General features: G+C 36.8%; 2 protein-coding genes across 5 annotated transcripts in view; both read right to left on the bottom strand.

Moving 5' to 3' along the window:
* Positions 1-13,023, bottom strand: part of LOC106063472 (uncharacterized) — an 80,662-nt gene extending 67,639 nt beyond the window's left edge. The window contains exons 1-2 of one of the 4 annotated variants that reach the window (XM_056012420.1): positions 8,855-9,013; positions 8,546-8,748 (exon numbers count right to left, since the gene is read on the bottom strand). The gene's annotated coding sequence lies outside the window, so the exon portion shown is untranslated. The other 3 variants (XM_056012422.1, XM_056012423.1, XM_056012421.1) reach the window with 3 other exon arrangements.
* A 3,731-nt stretch (positions 13,024-16,754) lies between these two features.
* Positions 16,755-22,529, bottom strand: LOC106055608 (uncharacterized). Its single transcript, XM_013211929.2, has 5 exons — positions 22,371-22,529; positions 20,399-20,490; positions 19,563-19,631; positions 17,773-17,899; positions 16,755-16,898 (listed from the first exon to the last, which is right to left on the bottom strand). The coding sequence occupies exons 1-5, from the start codon at positions 22,414-22,416 to the stop codon at positions 16,858-16,860; spliced, it is 375 nt and encodes a 124-aa protein (XP_013067383.2). The 5' UTR covers positions 22,417-22,529; the 3' UTR covers positions 16,755-16,857.
* Between the last annotated feature and the right edge of the window lie 112 nt (positions 22,530-22,641).

Here is a 22,641-nt window from a genome sequence, read left to right as displayed (position 1 = left end):
CACTCTGCATATGTCGCTTTCTCCGCCTCCTCAATTTGATATTTCTTTGGTTGCGTTGATGTCGTTGTCGTTGTCTTGCTTTCCTGTCGATCAATGCTGATGGCAGCGACTTAGCACATAGGAAGGCATTGTATTTCATAGCTGTAGTCATCAAGACTGTTGATCTAACAAGTTGCTTCAGCATTATTCTTCGATGGGTGCTTTGCGAATGAGCTGCAAGTCCACTTGAAGGCAAGTTGTCAAACACGTCATCACCTTCATCCGAGTCTGGAGGACTCGACTGTGGGGCAGGTTGATAACATTCAACGTGCAAAGTTCCATCAACTTCAGCATCAGTTTCTATTGTAATTCCTTGACTATCACCAGGGCTTCTCACGCCTACCTTGATAGCTGTACAAGCTTCTGTTAAGTCTAGAGCTTGTTGGTGTATTTCTTGGCATTCACAGTCTTCTTGCATAGCTACGTACGTACAGTTCTTGTCAAACGCCTGGGTGCAATAATCCAGGTTCGAGTTCCTCTAGTAGACAATGACAGATAGACAGAAGTCTTTAAGGCCCACAGCAACAGGCTTGGACGCAGACCCAACGTTGTCTTGATCTGTTTGGCTAGTTGAAGTACTCATATCAGGTTTATCTGTAGCTAAAGCTTCGGTCAAACTATAGGTCTCTTCTATTGTTTCTTCAGCGATCTCATTCTGCTTTTCGTTGAAATAGTAACAGCTACCGTCTCTTTTCATTTCTTGTGGGCCACATTCGTTTGGTTTGCTATCACAGTCACAGACAGCACAACCATCACCAGCATCCCTATCGTAATTGTCTGTATCGCCACATACTTGGTTGAACAATTGTTCGCTGTTCATCAATGGTGTAGCTCTTTCATCTGTCGACTCAATCTGATACTGTTGGGTGTTCAGCAGCTCGTTAATCATGATTCTAGTTTGATCTTTTATCGTATCTGTTTCTTCTTCTGTCTTCTTGGGCGTGGTAACTAGTTGTTCATTCTCATTCATTGCTTCGATCAACTGGTTAAATGAAGAAAATCTGGTGTTGACTTCTGATTCTATCTCCTTAATGCTCTCTTTTACCGAGTTCATTTTGTATTGCAAAGTTCTCAGGAGCTCCGTCATATTAGGTTTGATTTCAAATTGACAAGTGTCCGGATTCTCATCTTCCTCCAACAGGGCTTGTCTGAGATGTGCTGCTAGCGTTTCCTTATTTCCGTTAAGCTGTAGACCTCTTTCTCGAAGCTCTTGTCTAAGTTCTTTCATGTCAAGTTCAATAAGAAGTTTGATGGAACACATTCTAGCCAGAAAGATCCCACTTCTGACACCAATTGTTACGTATTTCTGAATTTTCTGGCTAGATGTATTAGTTGGCACACAAATAAAAGAAACTGTAAAGAACTTGACGACTAATCATTCAGTTTCATATAACTTTAATGACTATTAACTCTAACAATTCGTTACTTGAACATGTAGCGTAGAAGACTGTACAATATCTGTCAGTTTACAGTTAGCTATACTTCGTTGCAATACATCTCTTCACTTCGTTGCAATTCATCTCTTCTCAACTTTCCTCGAGCCGTATTACACAGAACAGACCAACGACACACTTCCCAGTGTCGCTCCAGGTCTCCTAAAGCTGAACCAAGTCGTACTCAAGTCTACCGAATCAGAGCCGCACACGTCTTACATCGACTGTATCGACTGTAACGGCTCAAGTCCACTGTAGTTCGCTGTATAGACTTTAACTTTAACGACAGTAGTCCACTCCAGTTAACTCTACCCTAGTTAACTTGCATCGAGTCGTACACATTTCTCTTCCACAGAGCCGCACACGTCTTACACCGTCTGTATCGACTGTAACGGCTCACTCACGACTCCATCCGACTGCCTTTAACATTAACTCTCTGGCTTATATAGAGTCCCTAATCGCTTGTCCAAAGTTGCACAAACACGGCTAGTATCCTCTGAAATAACACGTGAGGAAACGTCACATCCTGTCTTTGTTTATACATGTAGATTCCAGAAAACATCGGCTGCAGTGTCATCAAGTTGGGGTCACACGTAGTGACCTCTATCTGTCACTGTTCATTAGTAACTGTCCCCCTACTTAGATCTGTTCGTCCCCTGGAACAACACGTGAGGGCACGTCACATCTTGTCTTTGTTTGTACATGTAGATTCCAGAGGACACTCGCTGCTGTGTCATCTCGCCGGGGTCATACGTTGACCTCTACCTATCACTGTTCATTTGTAACAATATGTTGCCAGTATTTAGTCGAACAATATAGTATTAGTTTATGTTCCCTCAATAAGGGGATAAATAGATGTTTGTAAATTTGAATTACGATCTTAAGTAATCTGACCTGCCTGGCCTCCCCTTACTCAATAGGACCGGTCCTGTTATAATGAGAGCAAAGCTTTAAAGTTTAAATCAAAGTCTTTACCTTCTTCATAGTCGAAACATCGGCAACACATCAGCCGCAGGTCAAAAACTCAAAACCACAAGTCATTACAATGAATCATTTGCTTCTAACTAAAGGTTCACACACAGTTGTATGGTATCCCAGATAAATTTTTAGAGCGTCGTGCTACTAACGTGATTACTATTCTGACATATTGAAATTTTTTTCAATATTTTCTTTAACTGCAGAAGAATCAGTTACTTAATAATGGGATTAATAAAAAGTTATTTCCCCTTGAAATCCTCCTTACAATAACGAAGCATTACATGAAGTAAATGGAAGAAGAAATAAAAGACCGCCATCGGCTTCATTAGTAAGTTCCCCTCCCCTTTTCAGACCTTGTGATCTATAAGGTAGATGATGTAAAGGCCATCTGTTGCTGTGGCCAACGGTTAACGATGATGTCATGTGGCCAGAACAACGACCAACCACCTTTACTTTCTTTTCCACAGGTACTCGTTAGAGATGGGTGGACTAACAGGTGCCCTAAGAACTTGAAATTAAAAATCCCTGTCTTCACCAGGATTCGATACCGGGACCAGCGGTTCAGAAGCCAAGCGCTTTACCACTCAGCCACTGCGCCTTATAAAGTAGGAATTTATCATCTTATTTTGAAACTTGATTTAACTGTAACCTATTGCTCTGCGCAACTCCTCCATTGTATTATGTAAGTTAAACAATTATTTTCATGTTCCCTTTCAGTTCAAAAGAAACATTTCAAACTCCAGGTCAAGAGAGGTGTAAACTGGAATTCAAACGAAGACTAACTCGATTCTGAGACGCTGTTAATGTGTTTATAAATAAACGCCTGAGTCGGGAGGACCAGACAGGGGGATGTCTTCATCGCCTCAACCAAGGTTGATGTTGTGTCCATGGCAAGCGCAGGTGTGGATCTGGACAGAAACTGATTATGCGTGCAGGGTCGGGTAGTATTTACATCTGGAATCGATTTATTTAGCGCTGATAAAAATAGAAAGTTTATTCTGACCTGTGCCGAGTTTTATTTGTGATGTCATGACTTCAGTGTTTCTGTTTGAAGCCACAAAAGTCAGGCGAAAAAGAACATATTAAAATAAAGGCAGACGTGAGAAAAAAACAGACAAGACATTTTATAAGACACAACGAAATACATAGGGGGAAACACGTTGCACAAGGTCAGACATTCGAGAAGACAATACGAAAGACACAGGGAAAAACTGATCTCACAAGGACAGACATTTCAGAAGACACTACAGCAGACAAAGGTACATTTCACAGCCTTAACCTTTGACCTTTCCAAGGAGCACAGATTGCTTTGTTTCGTTTCATTCTTCCCGAGTCTGTTTTAAATCATTCTTTTGAACTTTTGTAAATTCATAATAAAAAAAAAATTCTAAAAAAAGTTCAATGAAAACACAGATACACAAGAGACATGCGGGCAGAAGTGTTATGTCGTCTGCTTAAATATTTATGGGAAGGAACTGAGATAAGTTCGCAGAGGTCAAATCAAAGGAACAAAAGGAATTTTTCAAAACAAATATTTCTCTAGGATTAATTGAGTAATTATCTGTAGCAGAATGGAATATGTTTTTTTTTAAATTCGTGCGTGTGTGTTTGTCATTTGTTTGAATGTGAGTGTGAGTGCTAGTTTGTGCAGTTTAAATAGGTTCAACTACTTAAGGGACTCAGTGCAATCGAGACAATTCGTCATACAAGGCCTGAACACTGACCTGCAACGTCGCAACATGTGGGCGATTTAGACCAATAGCTCGTTGCCGTCACAAGTCTGTACGACGTGGCAACGAGCTATTGGTCTCCACAGCCTACAGGTTGCGACGTTGCAAGTCAGTGTTGAGGCCCTCTGTAACGAATGGCCTCGGTGTAATGAAGTTATGCAGTTTCAGTAGTAAGTTTCAATATGTATTGAATTGGCGTTTACCAATCGATATCCATCAAATAAATAACATTATTCGTGTTAAATATAAACTATTCATATTTTTTTTCAGCATTTTTCTAAACACGTTCATCACACGAGAACAAATCATTTACAAACAAGAAATAAATACAAGCTCTAAAACTGTTGGCACTAGCTGAATATCACTGCGCTCTGGCTTAAGTGTCAGGTTATATGATTTGGTAACACCATATTACATTGTTTAATCTTAGAAAAAATTAATGTTTTAATAACTTTATAGAATGTTGTGGGGTGTATGTGAGTGTTCTTGATGAAACTATGTGGAAAGTTGGGCGGATGTGTTTGGTTGTGTAGGCTGAAGAGTTTCTGATGAGACCACGAGCTGGTCTGTCGTAATTCAAGTTCATAAACAAGCAAAATAAAAAATAAAAACTTACAAAAAAATAATAGAAGTCTACATGAGTGAAAGAACTTCACATTTACAGCCATATATCTCAATAGTGTTGGGTTTATATTCCCTTTGTCTATATCAAACAAAATTCAATTACCACTAATTATAAATTAAAGATTTTTTTTTAAAAATTGATTCATGTTTTATTGGAGACAATGGATAATTGTGCTAACTTTCAACTTGATCCGAGAAGGGGAAGTGGGGAAAATAACGTGTACAAATTTGTACCAGACAAACATACTGACAGACAGACTGACGAAGTGAGTTGATATAAGCTTTGTAAGGACTGGTGTGAAAGTGGAAGATAGAGAAACTAGCGCTAGACGTGAGTCAGAAAAGATTTGTGTCTTTGTAGTGAGTTAGATTTTGTTGCGTTATTGTTTCATTTGTGTTTGTACATAATGTACTTTCAAGTTGAATCTGTGTATAAATACAAGTTCTATTTAGTTTTGTTTTTTAATTAAAAGAAGCTTGTTAGTCTTTATTTCAAGTTCCACGTTAAGAATGCTATACACCTACATCGGTTTAGGTGTACTAGATTTTTGGAGCTTCAAACCAACGATTGAGTATCAACTTAGAATTATAAAGGGTAAACCTATTGACAACCTGGACAGGTGATACGGAATTATTTTTTTTTTAGAAAATCCTGATTCCTCTATTATCCTCGTCCAATCCTATTTTAATTTGATCTTATTTTAGATAATCAACCCAGACCTACTGACCCCAGGTGGTATTTAGTTGGCATGATTTATTTCTATGGGAACTCTGAATAGCAATTTAAAAGTATAGATTCCCATTAGCCAGATGATGCAAAAGTCACACCTTGTATTGGTTTACGGTTAGCAAGTATTTCATGCGGCCAACACAAGGACCAACCGATTTTATTTTTCCCCAACGAATGTCAGGTAGCAGAATGAACTCAAAGACGTCCCAAATTTTAAATAAATCCAAGGCTTCTGGGAGATACGACAAGTGCTTTACCACACGGCTACTACATAATCAACATTATTCTAGCCACTACATTATTTTAGTGCGTTCTGTACAAAGTGACTTACTGTGGGTTTGGTTAGCACGATGCCACTATTAGAATCCGGGCATTAGGCTTTCCGCTTAACCCATCATAGAATACCGAGAATATACAGAAGCTGCAATTCGATGTTTTTTTTTAATTCTGATTTTTATAAATATTTACATCTATTTAAATTTGTTTTCAAATGCTGTAACTTTGACATGTTTTATTTTCTTTCCCTCTTTCTTTCTCTCTCTTTCTCTTTTCTTTACGATTACTTTGTCTTAAATCTTCTTATTTACGCTGTGTCTCTCTCTTCTCTCTATCTCTTTCTTCTCCCAGTCTCTCTGTTTATCTCCCTCTTCTTCTTGTCTCTCTGTCTTTCTCTTTCTCTGTTACCTTAAGACAACGTGAATGTTGAGAGCCTTGTCAGCTGATGCAACAGTTTAAATTGAGTGACTAATCAGAGCCTTGCAGCTGAGTACAAATAGGTTAAACTGTTCGTCACTGACTCAGTGTGTCTGAAGGGGGGGGGGGAGAAAGTGGACAAGGTGGGAGTAATGATTGAGGAGCGGCACACTTGTGTGTATAGATGTCTGGAGGGGCGTGGGAGAGGGAGCATTTGTTGTTATTGTTGAGATTGATGTCTCCAAGAATCTAAAGGCACTTAAACTATGTAATGACACCAAGGTTTTCTCTTGATTCATCAAGCTGATATATAAGACTTAAATAATGAGACGCTAGAGTACAGTATACTTTATGATCATAAATCCATTTAAATGTCCTGGTAACTGCACCAGTAACGCGCTAACGAGATTTACTTGTTATTAAGGCATTAAATTCAATCGACAAACATTGGACACACAATTTATTTTTCGATGAAAAACAAAGATGATCAGAATGGCGTTGTGTATGAAAAGTGTATGTCGCTGACCGGCTGGACGAAGTTTGATGAAAAGTGTATGTCGCTGATCGGGTGGACAGGAGTTTGATGCATCTAACATTTTGTTTCCCTTTTTTACACCTATAACTGACTAGCCTTCAAAACTATGACATCGGCTATGTCTCTCCTCAACTTTGGACCCAAGCAAAACAAACGTGCTCTACGCCTCTGGTACACGTTTTCCAGTTATTTGCATGAGTGTCACGTGACCAGCTAGTACACGTGTAAACAGAAGGCTGACATATGCTCTTGCCATTTTTACCATTTCTACCCCCCCCCCTTTTTTCCTTTCTTTTTCCCATCAAGAACCTTTTCTTCTTGAGAGAATCACCTTTCTTCCTTTTTCCTTGACTTTTTTTTTTGCGTGTACAATAGGACTTGTTAATCATGGGCGTCGACAGAGTCTGACTCTCTGTTTTCTCTATTTGAACTTAACTCTGCTGGCATTTTGACTCGCGCGCGTGCACATTCAAACACAGACCCACGTTTTTTCGTAGAAAGGCCTTGACATTGTTCTAACCCCGTTTTGTGTAACATGCAGAGGTATTATCTTATGGTCTGTGAAGGGCTGGGTCCTATAGTATTCTATGTAATGTACACACATGGCCTGCTGCGCCATTGTCGCCCTTTACATGCACAGAGTTATCTCTCGCGTACCTCAGACATGGACATTTCTTTACCTTTTAACAACACGACTTTTTGAAGCTCAATTAAAAACTCAACAACCATCTTTTAATTCCCTAATTTAAATTAAAACGAATTCACACCTATCCCTTAATCCCATAGTTTAATTAAAACTTTTACATCCATCTCTCAAATTCCAATTTAAATTATCCATCATACACCCCACCCTAATTTTAGCATAATGGGGATTCTCAAGATAACTTTTCGAGTCTAAACAATCACGGGTATACGCTCTGTGGTACAGAAAAATCAAAAAAAAAATCGCTTGAGTTAGAGTCGAAGAGCTTACAAATGTGTTTTTACACTGCTAAAAGTGTATAGGCTGTATCGTACTAGTTCTCAATTCCAAAGCTAATCAACTTTTTCTATTTGATGTACAATGGATTCACAAAATAGTGTTTTGTTTTTTTTTGCTATAAATGAGATTCTACAATTTAAGAAAAACAAAATATACGAAATTTGTTTCTGTCGGTTCAATTAGAGCTCCGTTTGTACCCTCCAAGTGACCAATAGTACTGTCACATAGCCGCTGGCCAGGCGTATGACTGGGTTATTGGATGACATTGTGTACATGAATAAAAAACGTGTTTATTGGTAGAGTGAAAAGTCTCGAAGATCCTGGATGTAATTAAGTAGGTATTTAGAAAAACAAATAAAGACTGTCGAGGAAAAATGTAAGGCTAACAATGATGTAGACAATCCAGAAAAAACCTTACATGAGACTATGTAAAGGGCGTAACTATCGAGGTCGTTGTTCAGTGTCATTGTTTAGTGGTCGTTTTCTATGCTGGAAAGTTATAGATCGTCAGTATCTTCACTGTTTTATTCATTCAATGATACTATTTCATGCCAGTCAAGTTAATATTCTATTTGTACAAGTTTTATGCACGATGTGAATGTGTTAATCGCTGGATGACTTGTTGTATTGAATTGAGTTTGACGGCATTAAGATCAAGCAATATTTATTCTTCCCTGTGTTTGTTTAATGTGTTTCAATAGAGGCATAGGGCCGCCCCCGAACTCGCATGTCATGTGATTTGAGAGAGAGAACAATACTCTCCAAGACGAAATCGGGACAAGAACAATGCAAGCCACTCACCTTATCAAGTGAAAACGTCTCTGCACTGGTAAATCAAGTATTCAAATGAGTTCAGTGCCAGCCGCCTACAAAAAAAGTCTTTGCTCACGTAAAAACAATGTATCAAGAAAAGTCCAAATTTAAAATCTCTTTAGAAAAAAAATGTTTCGGTTAAAAATTGTCACTACCGATAATGTCGAAATGAGAACTTTGGTTTTACAGTTCTGAAATAGAAGATAACACAGTATATCTAACTAATTGCGGTGTTAAGTAGATAATTAATTTTTAACTACAGGCTACAACAGTAAATATCAACGCGGAGCACTGTACAGGTTGATCCTACGTCTGAAAGTGTCCAGGTTTGAAGTCTGACTGTAGGTAGGAGACAGGTAGTAGCGGTACTTAGGTGTTGCAGAGTGAGCCGCTACGCGCGTTCCTACCCGCTCACCAATTCGAACCTCGTAAACGATTTTTTTTTCAACTCTTTTTTTTTAACAGCTCGTCCCCTGGAGTCAGATGTCTGTAGTTCACCTTGCCTCCTTACCTCTTTTTACCTAGCTGAAGGGAGTTAGTCTGTACGTTTTATTTGTTGGGAGTTAACTAGACAGTAGCATTGTAGTAAGCTGTAGCCATTGTCTATGACTGGAGAATTATTCTGAGTAGCTTTGTAGTAAGCTGTAGCCATTGTCTATGACTGGAACATTATTTTGAGTAGTTTATTTTACTAAGCTATAGCCATTGTTAATGCATGTAGCATTATTCTGAGTAGTTTTTTTTTATCAAGCTACAGCCATTGTCTATGAATGGAACATTATATGTACTAGCTTTGTAGAAAGATCTAGCCATTGTCTATGACTACAGCTTTAAAGATGTATGTTTTTATTCAATTGCTTGTACATTTAGGGCATAAGTTATCTGTATGCAAATACTCGTAAAAACCTTTAAAGAAAAAACTCAAATGTAAATAAAGAACAAACAAGAAAACAAATTTGAGGTTTTCTTTTTTTCTTCACAAACTTCATTGATAAGCAAACCAGTTTAAATGGCACGTCTTGATACTTTTTCTAACACAACCAACATTGGGGGGGGGGGGAGAGTCAGAGAGAGTTCAATAGTGATTTTTGTATTTCAGATCAGATATGGATATATCATGAATGCGGGCATAGTAGTTATTGCTAGTATAATTAGCTAAGCGTACCTTTAGGCTCAATTGTGGATTTCAGAAACTTTCAAGACTCAATAATCGAATGAATTACAGACTGTCAATAACTACTATCCTATGAAGTACAGACTATCAATAACCACTATTCTATGAATTACAGACTATCAGTAACCACTATTCTTTGAAGTACAGACTATCAATAACCACTATTCCATAAAGTACACACTACCAATAACCACTATTCTATAAAGTACAGACTATCAATAACCACTATTCAATGAAGTATAGACTACCAGACTACCAATAACCACTATTCCATGAAGTACAGACTACCAGACTACCAATAACCACTATTCAATGAAGTACAGACTACCAGACTACCAATAACCACTATTCAATGAAGTACAGACTACCAGACTACCAATAACCACTATTCAATGAAGTACAGACTACCAGACTACCAATAACCACTATTCAATGAAGTACAGACTACCAGACTACCAATAACCATTATTCAATGAAGTACAGACTACCAGACTACCAATAACCACTATCCTCTTCCTCCAGAAAAAAAAAATTCATTTAAAAATTGATTGCCTGCAATCACTTCCGCAAAAGGATCAGCGTTAAAAAAAAACCAGTGATGGTTGCATCTAGTTTGAGTACCAATTTCAATAAGCTTTTAACTTTTTGATGTTAAAACATGAGGTCACTCTGACGGACGCCACTAGACTATTTAGGTCTTCTCTACTTGGGAGTTGGATTCAAAATGCAACAACCGCAGCTTGTAGTTGTTTTATTTCTCAAGGAACTCAAAAGATGCTTTAAAGCGTATTGCATTTTGTTCTATCTGATGTTCAATACTGTAGATTTAGTGAGTTTTTCTCGATGAGGCAAAGTATAAGTGTTTTTACAATCAGAAGCTACGCCACAGGTGTGAACGCAAGCAAAGCAAGAGGTGACTGGTCTATTTGAAAAGTGTTGGTAGAAGCAAAGATGAGAAGCACTCATTGAAAGATCACTGAATTCTGTTTTAATTCAAGACCATTCACACCTTCTCTCTCTCTCTCTCTCTCTCTCTCTCTCTCTCTCTCTCTCTCTCTCGGTAGCCAAGAGTGTCTATTTTTCAATATATAGTCTATGATCCATCCTTAACCAAAACTAATATCACTAGCCAATGATACGAGAATAAAGGTTAAACTAGCCAATGATTTTATAGTTCTGTAAACACAATCCATATTCTCATTAATACCCAGAATTCTCTATCCAGTCTCGCGTTAATTTATTGTCACACAATCTGTTTGTCTGGTGAAAATACTGTGTGCGTTATTTCTCCCACACCCATTCTCGGATTAACCTAAAATTTTGCAAACTTATTTCTTTTACCTGTCAAAAAAAGAATGAATTTTAAATAGTAATAAATTAGTTAATTAACTATTGGTAATTAATTATTTTGTTTGGTATCGAACAAGAGAAAATGTTTTACTTTGCTGAAGCGATGGTTTAAGCTGAATTAGTTCCCTTTACAGGTCGTCGCTTCAATGTAACTTTATACAAACAATAGATAACTTTGCAATCTTCTATTTTCATAGGCGCCTCACTAGCAGAGTGGTTAGTATGTTGGCTTGAAGAGGCTTGAGCCGCGAGTTCGAATTCAGGTCGTTCTTTTTTAATTAACGCTAACCAAAAACAATTGGTAAAAATATTTCTAATAGCACAGATTTATTGTTGTTGGTCTAGAGTCTAGATCTATTACAAACTTAATTACATGTCTGATCCAAACTAGTTGATACAACTACACTTCGTATAACTATAAGCACCATAAGCTTCGGGGTTGAAACAGAGTTCTACTACTATAGCTCTATTGACGTTTTGAGAGTTAAATAGGTCTATCTACACGAGAATGATCTTACTGACCTACCACGTTCAAGTCGTCTGCCACAAATGTCTCTCACGCTTCAGTACCTGCCAGCTCACCTCTTTTTTTTTTAAACTTTATTTATCTGCGCTCGTCTTACAAGGAGAATAGTTCATTGTAATTGCCAGTATTATCAGAATTTTTCAATACAAACGAATATTCACATTTGACTAGAGTAACACCTTTAGTAAAATCACTAAAATTAGAAAGCCTTCAGGACAGAAGGCTCAAAAGTAAAGTAGCAATCATACATAAAACACTGAACCATAATCTTCAAATACAAAAACAAAATTTAATAAAAATACTCAGAATGACACAAAGATAAAGGCACATCTCTCGCTCCATATGCCAGGACAAATTTGTACAAATACTCCTCCTTCCCTAGTGCTATTAGAGCATGAAATGGGTTGCCCGAGCTAGCCAGGAAAACCAGTGACTAGCAGAATTTAGTTCATTGGTTAATATGTATGACTAAATGCATGACGCTAGGACGTCAAGAGAAGTCAAGAGAAGTTACAAATGTCTACCAGTGGCTTGGCTGGCGTTTAATAAAGTGCAATGCCAAAATTGAAAAGCACTAAATGTGGCTCTACAAAGATGGCTAAGATGGATTTTAGGAGTCAGTTATAGAGATCGTGTCTAAATCAAGGAAATCCTATGCCGAAGTGGGAGTTGACCCCTTAGTAAGGTTGTGACAGAGCGTCGCATGATGTTTGCGGGACATGTTCTCCGACAAAATGAATTACGCATAATAAGAGTTGCGATGACATCCTAGTACAACTTGGAGGCACACTTTCATGGAGGTCCTCAGAGCAGGTGGGAAGAGGCTTCAGACATTGCCAGTGATAAATTTTTGTGGAAATAGCTTGCCAGCAAATGCGCCGAACGGCGTGGGAGGGTTTAAGTCAGTAAGAGGTTTAAATTAGATTTTTGAAATAAAACTTTTTAATAGCACAGGTACCTCAGAATATGCATTTAGTTGGCTTTCAATACCAGAAATAGTGATTGGCGGCGTGGCTCCGCCCGCGCTGGAGGATCTCTCAGCGCTCCCCCAGACCCCTTGCTGGCAAGGGCGAGGAGTCTACAGGAAGAACCTATTCAAAGGCACAATAAATGTCTTCCAAAAGAATGCAGGGTCAGAATGTAATGTAGATTAATTGTGTACAAACACACGAAAATCCATCCATACATATATATATATATATATATTGTACGACTTTGGAGTAGTCTAAAGAAAGTAAACTCACCGATTATCAGGTCGCCGATATCCTTCTGGTTGCAGAAGCACAATCCACTACGAACAGTCAATAATCCAAGTTATAGAAATAATTTCACAGTTCTCCTAATCAAATGTACATACAACTATTCACAAAAACCGATTCAAGGAAAACAATCCTCCGTTGAAAAATCCCCCGATCCTAACTCCAGTTACTTTACACATCAACACACTCGCTCAGGTCAGTCTCGCCTCCAACATAAACAAAATTCAAAAAGTTCTCAAGTGGGAAACAATGGTCAGTCGGGGGGGGGGGGGGTTTACAACAATATATACATTTTTTTCGAAAAAATATCCTGGCTACTCCTATGGTTTCGGTACTGTTTTTCTCTGTATGCAATGATTCTCGTCTGGAAATGTGCACTGCTAGACATCCATAGTTTATGCTTATCTGCATAGATTAGTTTTTGCTTGAACTGACCTCTTTTATTTCTAATAACGAATCCTAATTAAGAATACTTACTTTTGAAACAAATTGCACAATGTTATTATCACAAGGGAGGGAAATACATTTTTACTTTTCTTCTGATATTTAATGAATTGTCCCCCTTCCGACACACTATTTTGGTTTTGTTTATAACATTTTTAGTCCAAATTAATAATCGATAAGTACAAAGTTCGAAGATGGAAGATTGCGATCCACTGGCTGATACTAATGGTTCAAAAATCATAAGTTCCAATTTATTGAATTGTGCTATCTTCATTACTAAATAATTTTTGTATTGACGGTTTTTCATATTTTGATTATAATTAATTGTTTTTCTTAAATTAAAATAATAAATTATGCCAATGTAAAAATCGTTTTTTCCCCACAAGTCTTGCTATTTCAATGTCACCCAAATAATGTTTTTTAAACCTTGAAATTGTTAACCAGGATTTAACAAAGTTTTGTCTTATAAAAATACTAGCCGGATATGAACCGAGGCCTGCGGACCCTAGTATGGGTAATACTGATTTAGCAGATTGGATTTAAATCTAGATATATGTCAAACAAGGCAAAAGTTCCCTTAACATTTTTTATTTCATGATAATAAAAGTAGTGTGAAAATGGGTTTACCCGTTTAACGCATCAAATATAAAATACTGTGAAAACGGGTTTACCCGATTTGTTTAAAACTTTCGTTCTTTAAAAGAGATAAATTCAGATACCGGTATTTTTTAAGATTTCTAGTGCCCCCCCTGGACATTAAACATACATTATGGTCTCTGCCATGTTTTAAGGAACATTTCTATGCGGGACATACATTTATGAATGTCTTACATTTTTCTTTATATATTAGATTTATATTTCAACACCTTATCGTAATACTTCGTAAGGGTAAGATTATTTATTTATTCTACATTTTCTTTAGAGGTATAGTTCTAAATGTGGAGTTCTAAGCCTTAGATAAGCCTCTCTCTCTTTTTTTTCTTTTTTAAGTATTTTTTTTCTAATTTGCTTGTTTTTTAAATGAATGTAGAAAGTCCCACAGGAAGAGTGATCTAACTCTTATTATAAAGTTTATAAAGTAGAAACTATTTAAAGCAAGTGTCCTCTGAATGACTAATTCTTGCTTTAGAGAACACGGAACATTCTATTTAGCAATACTTCGACATTATACCACAGATTTAATAAAATACTCAGAAAGACACAAAGATAAAGGCACATTCCTCGTTCCATATGCTAGGACAAATTTGTACAAAAGCTCCTTCTTCCCTAGCGCTATTAGAGTATGGAAATGTGTTGCCTAAGTTAGCCAAGAAAACCAGTGACTTGGCGGAGTTTAGGTCATTGGTTAATATGCATGACTAAATGCATGACGTGTAGGACGTAATCATCTTCTTTTTTGAAGTAACGTCTGTATCATATAAGATATGGTAAGATAAGATGACTGCAACAGAAACAATAAAGAGGCTAGCGGTGTTCATGGCTAGATTTGTTTTTTTTGACAGCGAAGACTTCTCCAAATGTCTGAAAACACTTGAACTGACGTAGAACTAGAACAATTGAAACTCGTGTGCAAGGCCGACAGTAAAAGTAGAAAGAAAAACAAAACTTTCCCGAAGGCCAAAGTTAATCGTGACAATTTAATCTTCTTGAGTTCGTAAAAGGGAAATAAAATAAATTCGCTATTGTCGTTGACCTATAAAAAAATATTTCAAAATAAACTATTTCTGTTATCAGTACTATTGACTTTAAGGTCATTTGGTCGAGGTCACACATTCTGTCAAGGATTTCATCCAGACCAGATATAAGATCATTTTAAAACATGACACTAAGTAACAATATTAAGAATAGAAATACAGTGTTATATGAATATGTCTGCATACTGTGGCGAATCTAAGGCAAGCAATCAACGAAAGGAGGTAACAATAGGCGATGTATTTATTTACAGTTATAAAAAACACAGCTGTTAAGTCACAGGGAGTCTTGTCTTAAGTTCTAAAAGTCCTTTTCTATCTAAACATTAGTACAGACCATCGACACACTTCCCAGTGTCGCTCCAGGTCCTCAAAACAGTTCATTGTTCACTGTTAGCACTAAGGACGGCTTTTAGTCCCAGACACCTCAGACTCGCGTAACTAGCAGATCACTTCAGCCGGATCTAAAACAATCCTTCCTCTAACCTGCAGATCACTTCAGGCGGATCTAAAACAGTCCTTCCTCTAACCTGCAGATCACTTCAGCCGGATCTAAAACAGTCCTTCCTCTAACCTGCAGATCACTTCAGCCGGATCTAAAACAGTCCTTCCTCTAACCTGCAGATCACTTCAGCCGGATCTAAAACAATCCTTCCTCTGAAATCACTATGTCGTCTATTTCTCGTGTTGAACGGTGTACTGGTGCGCACCATCAGTGTCAACAATATATTTGCGTACCTATTATCTGTTTACACCACATGCCCGTTGTTTTGTTTGATAAAGTGCACAAATTGTAAGGCAAATTTCATTACGGACAATAAAGATTATTATTATTATTATTATTATTATAAGTGTGAGACGTAGCTTCAAAAGGAAGACTATTACATCCGAGCTTAAACTTCCTCCGGGACAGTAGGGGGTGGCAGAGTTAGGGTTTAAACTCAGGACCATCACCACGACAGTGACTTCTTTTAAAGAATGATTGATCAGAGTTAATAGGCTTACCTCTTCAAACATCACAAATATTCCAGATTAATCTATAATTAAGCTTTTTTTTTTCGGGTTGAGTTGAGCTTGTAAACTTCAGGGGCAGAACTGAAGTTTTCTCTAGACCACTGTCTAGCTGGCATGATTCTCCAAGAGCGTACTGATCATGCATAGAGAATCGTTTTACCAGGAAAATAATAATAAATAAATACTATTATATTTTATTTCAACTTTTTCAATGATAACAATCAAAGTCTGAGTGTTGTGAGTCAGTTATTTCAATCTCAGTTCTGTTTTATAAACATGGATCATATAATGTGTAACTTCGTTCATCATTTGACCTGAAAACGGTGTAGTGTAGGAATGATTATCGTGAACCTGAGTCCTGAGCTAATAGTTCTTTTCTGGAACGCTGAGGATCGAAAGTTCTTAAAAGGAAGCACAATTTTGTGTGTGTCTCTTGAGGAATTATCTAATAATGTGGCGGGTCTGCAACAGAATCAATCTTACCGTCACATGAGTCTTCCTTGATAAACTAGAGCCATGGATTAGCAACATTATCACCCCAGCACATGTTATTGCAGGTTTTAGTTTATGTTTAACTTCAATCATTGCCTCAGCTCCCAGAGTAGCTTTTAATATTTGGCACCTTTTTTTCCGATTTTATTTATTTAAATATCATAATTAATAGTCTCATAGCACATCGTTTCTATTAAGAGGTTTATTAGTTTTGTTTCAGAAAAGTAATTTTGAAACACTATACACGCTCTTTATACCAGAAATGATTTAATATTTTCATTAGTAAAAATAAATAAATTTGAAAAAGAAAACATTTTTTTTTGGTGTGCAGAAGAAACAGATTCTAGTTTTTATGGCGCTGCTGTTGTCGTTGATGTCGCCGCGTCTGCCGCTGAAAGAATGAACAAATAAAATTTGTACAGTGAATGCCTTTTCTTTTTAATTTAATTTTAGCAATTTTCTTTAATGCAAAATATTAATGATCAATGAAAATGATTAAGAATATTAAATAGAATCGAATAATTTCCCCTCGAATGGTATGGATGGATGGCTGTCTGGTCGTGCGGTATGCGCGCTGGACTGTCGTTCGCTCGTATCGATGGTCCAGGGCTCATACCCTGCCCGCTGCCATACTCCGTCGTCCTTCGGGAGGTTTGAGCTTCGGAAACATGTCAACTATTAACAAACAATTATTGTAACAACAAAGGACACACTTAACAAGTACTGCAACGATTATTTGTTGATCTAGAGATATTAAAACCAGTCCTTCTGCATGTAACATTTACAAGATGCTTTGAAGTTTCTCTTTGTAAAGGGGAATGACTTTGAATGACTGAACATTGAGTTGTAAGACTTTTTATGTCCCTTATCTAACCCCGATTTCGTTCAACTTTGGTGTAAGGGTTTTGGGTGCGAAATGTCGGATAGGAATTAAATTGTGGAAAATCATTTTTTTGCTTTCACAGATAAATATCCCTCTCTCTCTCTCTCTTTGTCTCTCTGTCTGTCTGTCTCTCTCTATTGCTCTCTTCCTCTTTTTCTCTTTTTCTCTTTCTCTGTGTCTCTCTCTCCCTCTGTCTCTTCCTGTCTCTCACTCTCTCTCTGTCTCTCTGTCCCTGTCTGTCTCTCTGTATCTCTTCTTGTCTCTCTGTCTCTCTCTGTATTTCTCTGTCTCTCTCCCTCTCTTTGCTTTTTCTGTTTCTCTCATAAATAATAAGAGTCAATTTAACTTAATAAATAGCCCCCACCCCCAATGTGAGACTCACTTGTGGACATAACATCCCCAAATATTCCGTCTCTCTGGATTTTGCAAGAATCAAGAGAATCACAACAGAAGTTACAGTGTCCATCAACAGTCAGGTCACAATGTTGGGTCTCGTGGAGGTGACAGTTCTGTTGATAAGAGAACAAAAATATTCATCACTGCATGCCTTTGGGTAGACTGCCATTGAGATTAATTCAAAAGGCCTTGTCTATGTTTTATCACGCTCACATCTGCAATATTTTAAGTTTTAATATCACGAGCATTAAAAATAAAAATAAACTCCATAGCATCCTAAATGCTGCTGGTAAAATCATTGGTAAAAACCAAACCCCATTTGGGCTGCTGTTTCAAACATCCATAAAAAAGCTAAAAATATTCTAGAAATAAACAAGATTACAAAGACAGTTTGTGTGGAAACACAAACTCAAAATCGGCCCCCGAAGTGGTCCACCCAGGCAGGCTTCAATATTTTCAGAAAGAACATCCAAATGAAATTATATCAAAGACAAATGAGAGATAAGAATGGAGAAAGAAGGTTGACAGATCTTGTGTAGTGCCCCAACGGTACAGCAGATCAAAGGATAGGTGCAAGTGAATGCAAAGTTAGATGTGAACCTGGCCTAACTAGTTTCCCTTTCAGACCTTGTGGTCTATAGGGCAGATGATGTAAAGTTCATCTGTTTTTGTGGCCTACGGTTAACGAGGGTGTCATGTAGCCAGCACAACGACCAACCGCCTTTACTTTTCCCCAACTAATATCAGGTACCCATTGGAGCTGGGTAGACTCAGAGGCGCCTAAGGATTCCAAAGTTGAAAATCCCAGTCTTCATCAGGATTCGAACCCGGGGCCCCCGGTTCGGAAGCCAAAATCATTAAATAGAAACAATTCATTATAAACTATGTACATGTAAATTATGAGTGAGTCTTGTGTAAATGTACATTTTGTATTTTTTTATAGTTACAATGTTTTGTTTTGTGTAATGCACGAATTGTAAAACAAATTTCCCTACGGAGAATAAATATTATTATTATTATTTTTTTTATTAATTTAGATAAGTTACAGAAATTTATTTAAAAAATTAATTGTCCAATCATCAAATCAATATAAAATGGGGCTTCTTTTTATCAAAGGGCAAAAGTTTTGAAGCTATTTATTTCTGTTCTGTTGTCACAGATTAATAATAAATTACTGTAGACGTTACTAATTAATAATGATAATAACGAGACTGTCTTTATGAAGGTAGACATATATAATTAACTTTTATTTCCGTCCGATTCTTTGCTTTCGTATAAAACATAAACAACAATGCCGTAATATCTTCTAATATTAGCATATCCTTCCTTTTGAAGCTATTATCACAATTTCTGAGTTAGACTTTCTTGTTCATTTACTTCTTAAATTTAAACAAGACAAACATAAAAAAAAATACTTAAAAAAAAAAGCTAGAAACTTGGACTATTGTTCGGTACTTAAGCGTAGCGATGCCCTATACTTGACGGACTTTGAACCCGACATTTAGTGACGTCATGGACAGTGGGATTTGGCTTTTTTTTATTTTTATTAATTTTTTGTATTTCAAGGTAATAGAATCGATTATTGACAGAGACTCGACTGTGGCGCTTTATGGATTTAATATTATTTCATTGTCCAAACAGTCTGGACTTAGTTCTTCCCTTGTTCTTGTGATAGTTTGTCTTGCAGTAATACACCAGTACAAGACAATGAAATATTTCCTGAGTAATTTGTCAGACATACATTTACAACTGCAAAGCAAAACCCATTACACTTACAGCAGCAATTTGGCAGTTGTAGAGCACACGGTGATGGCCGTTGCTTGTTGTTATTGAGAGATGACATATCTGGAAACATTGAAATAGATCAGATCAACTGACAAAGTAATCTACGAAATAAAAATAATGTATGCTTTAATTAAAAATTATATTTAAAAAAGCATTGTATATCACTCGAACACAGCTACCATATGTTGAGGAGCTTTTTCATGACCGATGCCTTTCCAAAACAATCACTATTCTTAAAGATAACCTGCACCCATTAAACCACTGTTGCATAAGATCTGAACGAAGTGGTCGTCTCCTTTCCATTAGGACTAAAAAAGAAAGATTTTAAAACTCTTTCATCCCACTTTCGGTCAGAGTGTTACAAGATCAGCTGTCGTGATCGAGAAGTACATAGAAGTCTAATTTATGAAGCGCTGGTTGTGAGTGTGTATGTGTTTTCGAGTGTGAATGTTGTTCGTATTTGCATCTATATTGTTATTGTACAGTAGTCACGCTGAGGTTGTCAATTGTTGTCAAACTGAATTTCCCTTTGATTGGATCAATAAAAAATATCTTATCTTATCTTTCTTTCTAGACTAGTGTTGACCTTACAAGAGTTTCCCTGAGCTATTTTTAGCCTTACAAGAAAATTGTAGATAAATGACGTGATACTAGATAAAGTTTTCAATGCACTAGAACACAAAAGTGAAATTTGTCTGCTGTTGTTGTTATTGTTATCAAGTTCAAGGCCAGGCTGAACATCTTGCCAAATTGGTTTGCATGGGTATGTTACTTTTTATTCCACTAATGTAGATGCATGTCGGTAATATTATAAGAAATAGACTCACGTCTGCAGTGGCGTTGCTACACGTCCGTGTGTCTGTGCAGGAGGCCGGGTCAGCTTGATGTACACATCTTGGGCAGTCTAGAGCACTGACACCTGGACAGCAGACGTGAAGGAATGACACATAATTTTATAATTTCTTGGGTCACCAATAACATTTCGCTGTCAGTTAACATCAATTCGAACACAAATGAGCTGTGACGTTGTCATATGGCGTATCATTTATGGAATGTGTTGCCAGGTCAAGAGAATACTTGTTTCCCCCCCCCCCCCGTATGTTAGTTAGACTGTCTTCATTGTAAATGTAAATGTGGGTATGCGAGGGAAAGTACTGGGGAAATAAAGAAGTGTATTCAAGTATTCAAATATCTCTGCCTTTTTGGATACATCTTGCATATCTCTCTCTTTATCTCTTCTCGCAAACTCTCTTTTTGACTTTTTCTATCCTACTCTCTCTCTCTCTCTCTCTTATTCTATTTCATATATATATATATATATATATATATATATATATATATATATATATATATATATAAATTCTTTCTTTATCTGTCTTTCTCTTCCTTTCTTTCTTTTTATTATCTCTCCCAATCACTTTCTTGTAACTATAACACAAGACTAAATTAAACTAAATGTGTACAAATGTTCCTTCTTCCCTAGTGCTATTAGAGCATGGAATGGGTTGCCTGAGCCAGCCAGGAAAACCAGTGACTTGGCAAAATTTGAGTCATTGGTTAATATGCATGACTGAATGCATGACGCTTAGGACGTAATCATCTTCTTTTTTGAAGTAACGTCTGTATTATATAAGATACACCAGTTTAACTACTACAATTACTTTAACAAACAAACTGACACAAAATAAATCCATAGAGACTAGCACATCTATAGTGTGATATCCAGTTATTTAGTAGTTTCTTGGGTGATTTGAAAACAAAATTTAAAGGACTTAAGGCAGAGTGACTATGTCAAATGTTTTTGTTACTTCCGGAAATATCTTACTACTACTTACTACTATTTACTTCTGATATAAGTAAATTTCCCCTTTCAGACCTTGAGATCTATTAGGCAGATGATGTGAAAGTTATCCGTTTCTGTGGCCAAATGATGTCATGTGGCCATCACCATTAGAGCTGAGTGGAGGGGTGCCCAAACTTATCAAAAACTTAAAATCCTAGTCTTCAGCAGGATTCGAACCCGGGAGCACCGGCTCAGAAGCCAGGAGCTTACTGCTACGTCTCCTATATAGGTTTAAGGAAAAGTGTCCTTGAAGAAAGAAGAGCTCTACAAATATCATCAAAAAGAGCACTGGTTTCCACTGACCTATCTAAATGATGATACTGAATGGCAAAGCAAAGTACAAGTAGAGGTCAGACTAGATGAGTTCTTTACCTCCCTTTAGATCACGTTTAAACTCAATGTAATTTATCACATATTAGATACAGAAGTAATTGATACACAACTAAAGGAATGATATGTGTGATCGTCGATGATCTCCAAGTACAATCTTTATCCTTTGAAAAATCGTGTTTAAATGTGACTGAAATTTGATTTATAAACCATTGTATGTTTAAGTCGGCAGAGATTTTAAGTGATAGAAAAATGTGTGTATTGAAGCCGCTGCATAAAAAAATGATTTTAACAAATAATAAAAAGGAACAGCATTAATGTTTGTAAGTATAATAAGAATAAGTAGAATATTTTTTTTAACAAAATCAGTTCAAATATTTTAGTTTGTTCAATGCTCAGGAATGCTACTCGGACAGGACAACTATTTAGGAACTTCAACTACTTGTAAAGAAAGAAAGAGCAACAATCTTGTGTCACAGTGAATTGCGTAAAGCTTTCTTCGCTTTCAAAATAGTTCTAAAATTGTTCATACTATTTGTTAAGAGTTTTAAGAGTGAATTTGAACAAAAAATCAAATAAATAAGAAGAGATAAAACAGAGAGGTTTTAAACATGTCAATACATTACCACAGAAAACAGCAACACCAAGGACAAGAAGGCTGGTGGTGTTCATGGCTTGAGATTGAACCTTCGGCAATGGATACACTACACTTGAGATAATTGACTTTGAAGTTGTTGAATAAACAAATTTGATTCTTATATATACCTTACATTAAAAACACTCGGTCAGTAATAAAAAAAATAGTCGTTACAATTGATTTATAATATTCTGAAGGACATTTTTTTTTTGTATATTTTCATTACACAAAATTCTATTTCATATCTTTGGTGATCCAAG

The sequence above is a fragment of the Biomphalaria glabrata genome, chromosome 15, assembly GCF_947242115.1.
Source record: "Biomphalaria glabrata chromosome 15, xgBioGlab47.1, whole genome shotgun sequence".
Classification (NCBI taxonomy): domain Eukaryota; kingdom Metazoa; phylum Mollusca; class Gastropoda; family Planorbidae; genus Biomphalaria; species Biomphalaria glabrata.
The sequence above is the reverse complement of the archived record's forward strand: the minus strand, read 5'-3'. Positions and strand labels throughout refer to the sequence as shown.

Excerpts from the sequence above, each read along its gene's own strand:
- LOC106055608 (XM_013211929.2), bottom strand. The coding sequence starts at position 22,416 with ATGAACACCACCAGCCTTCTTGTCCTTGGTGTTGCTGTTTTCTGTG. Across the intron at positions 20,491-22,370 it reads TGGTGTTGCTGTTTTCTGTG|GTGTCAGTGCTCTAGACTGC; the intron begins GTAATGTATTGA and ends TCTGCTGTCCAG. Across the intron at positions 19,632-20,398 it reads GTAGCAACGCCACTGCAGAC|ATATGTCATCTCTCAATAAC; the intron begins GTGAGTCTATTT and ends CAATGTTTCCAG.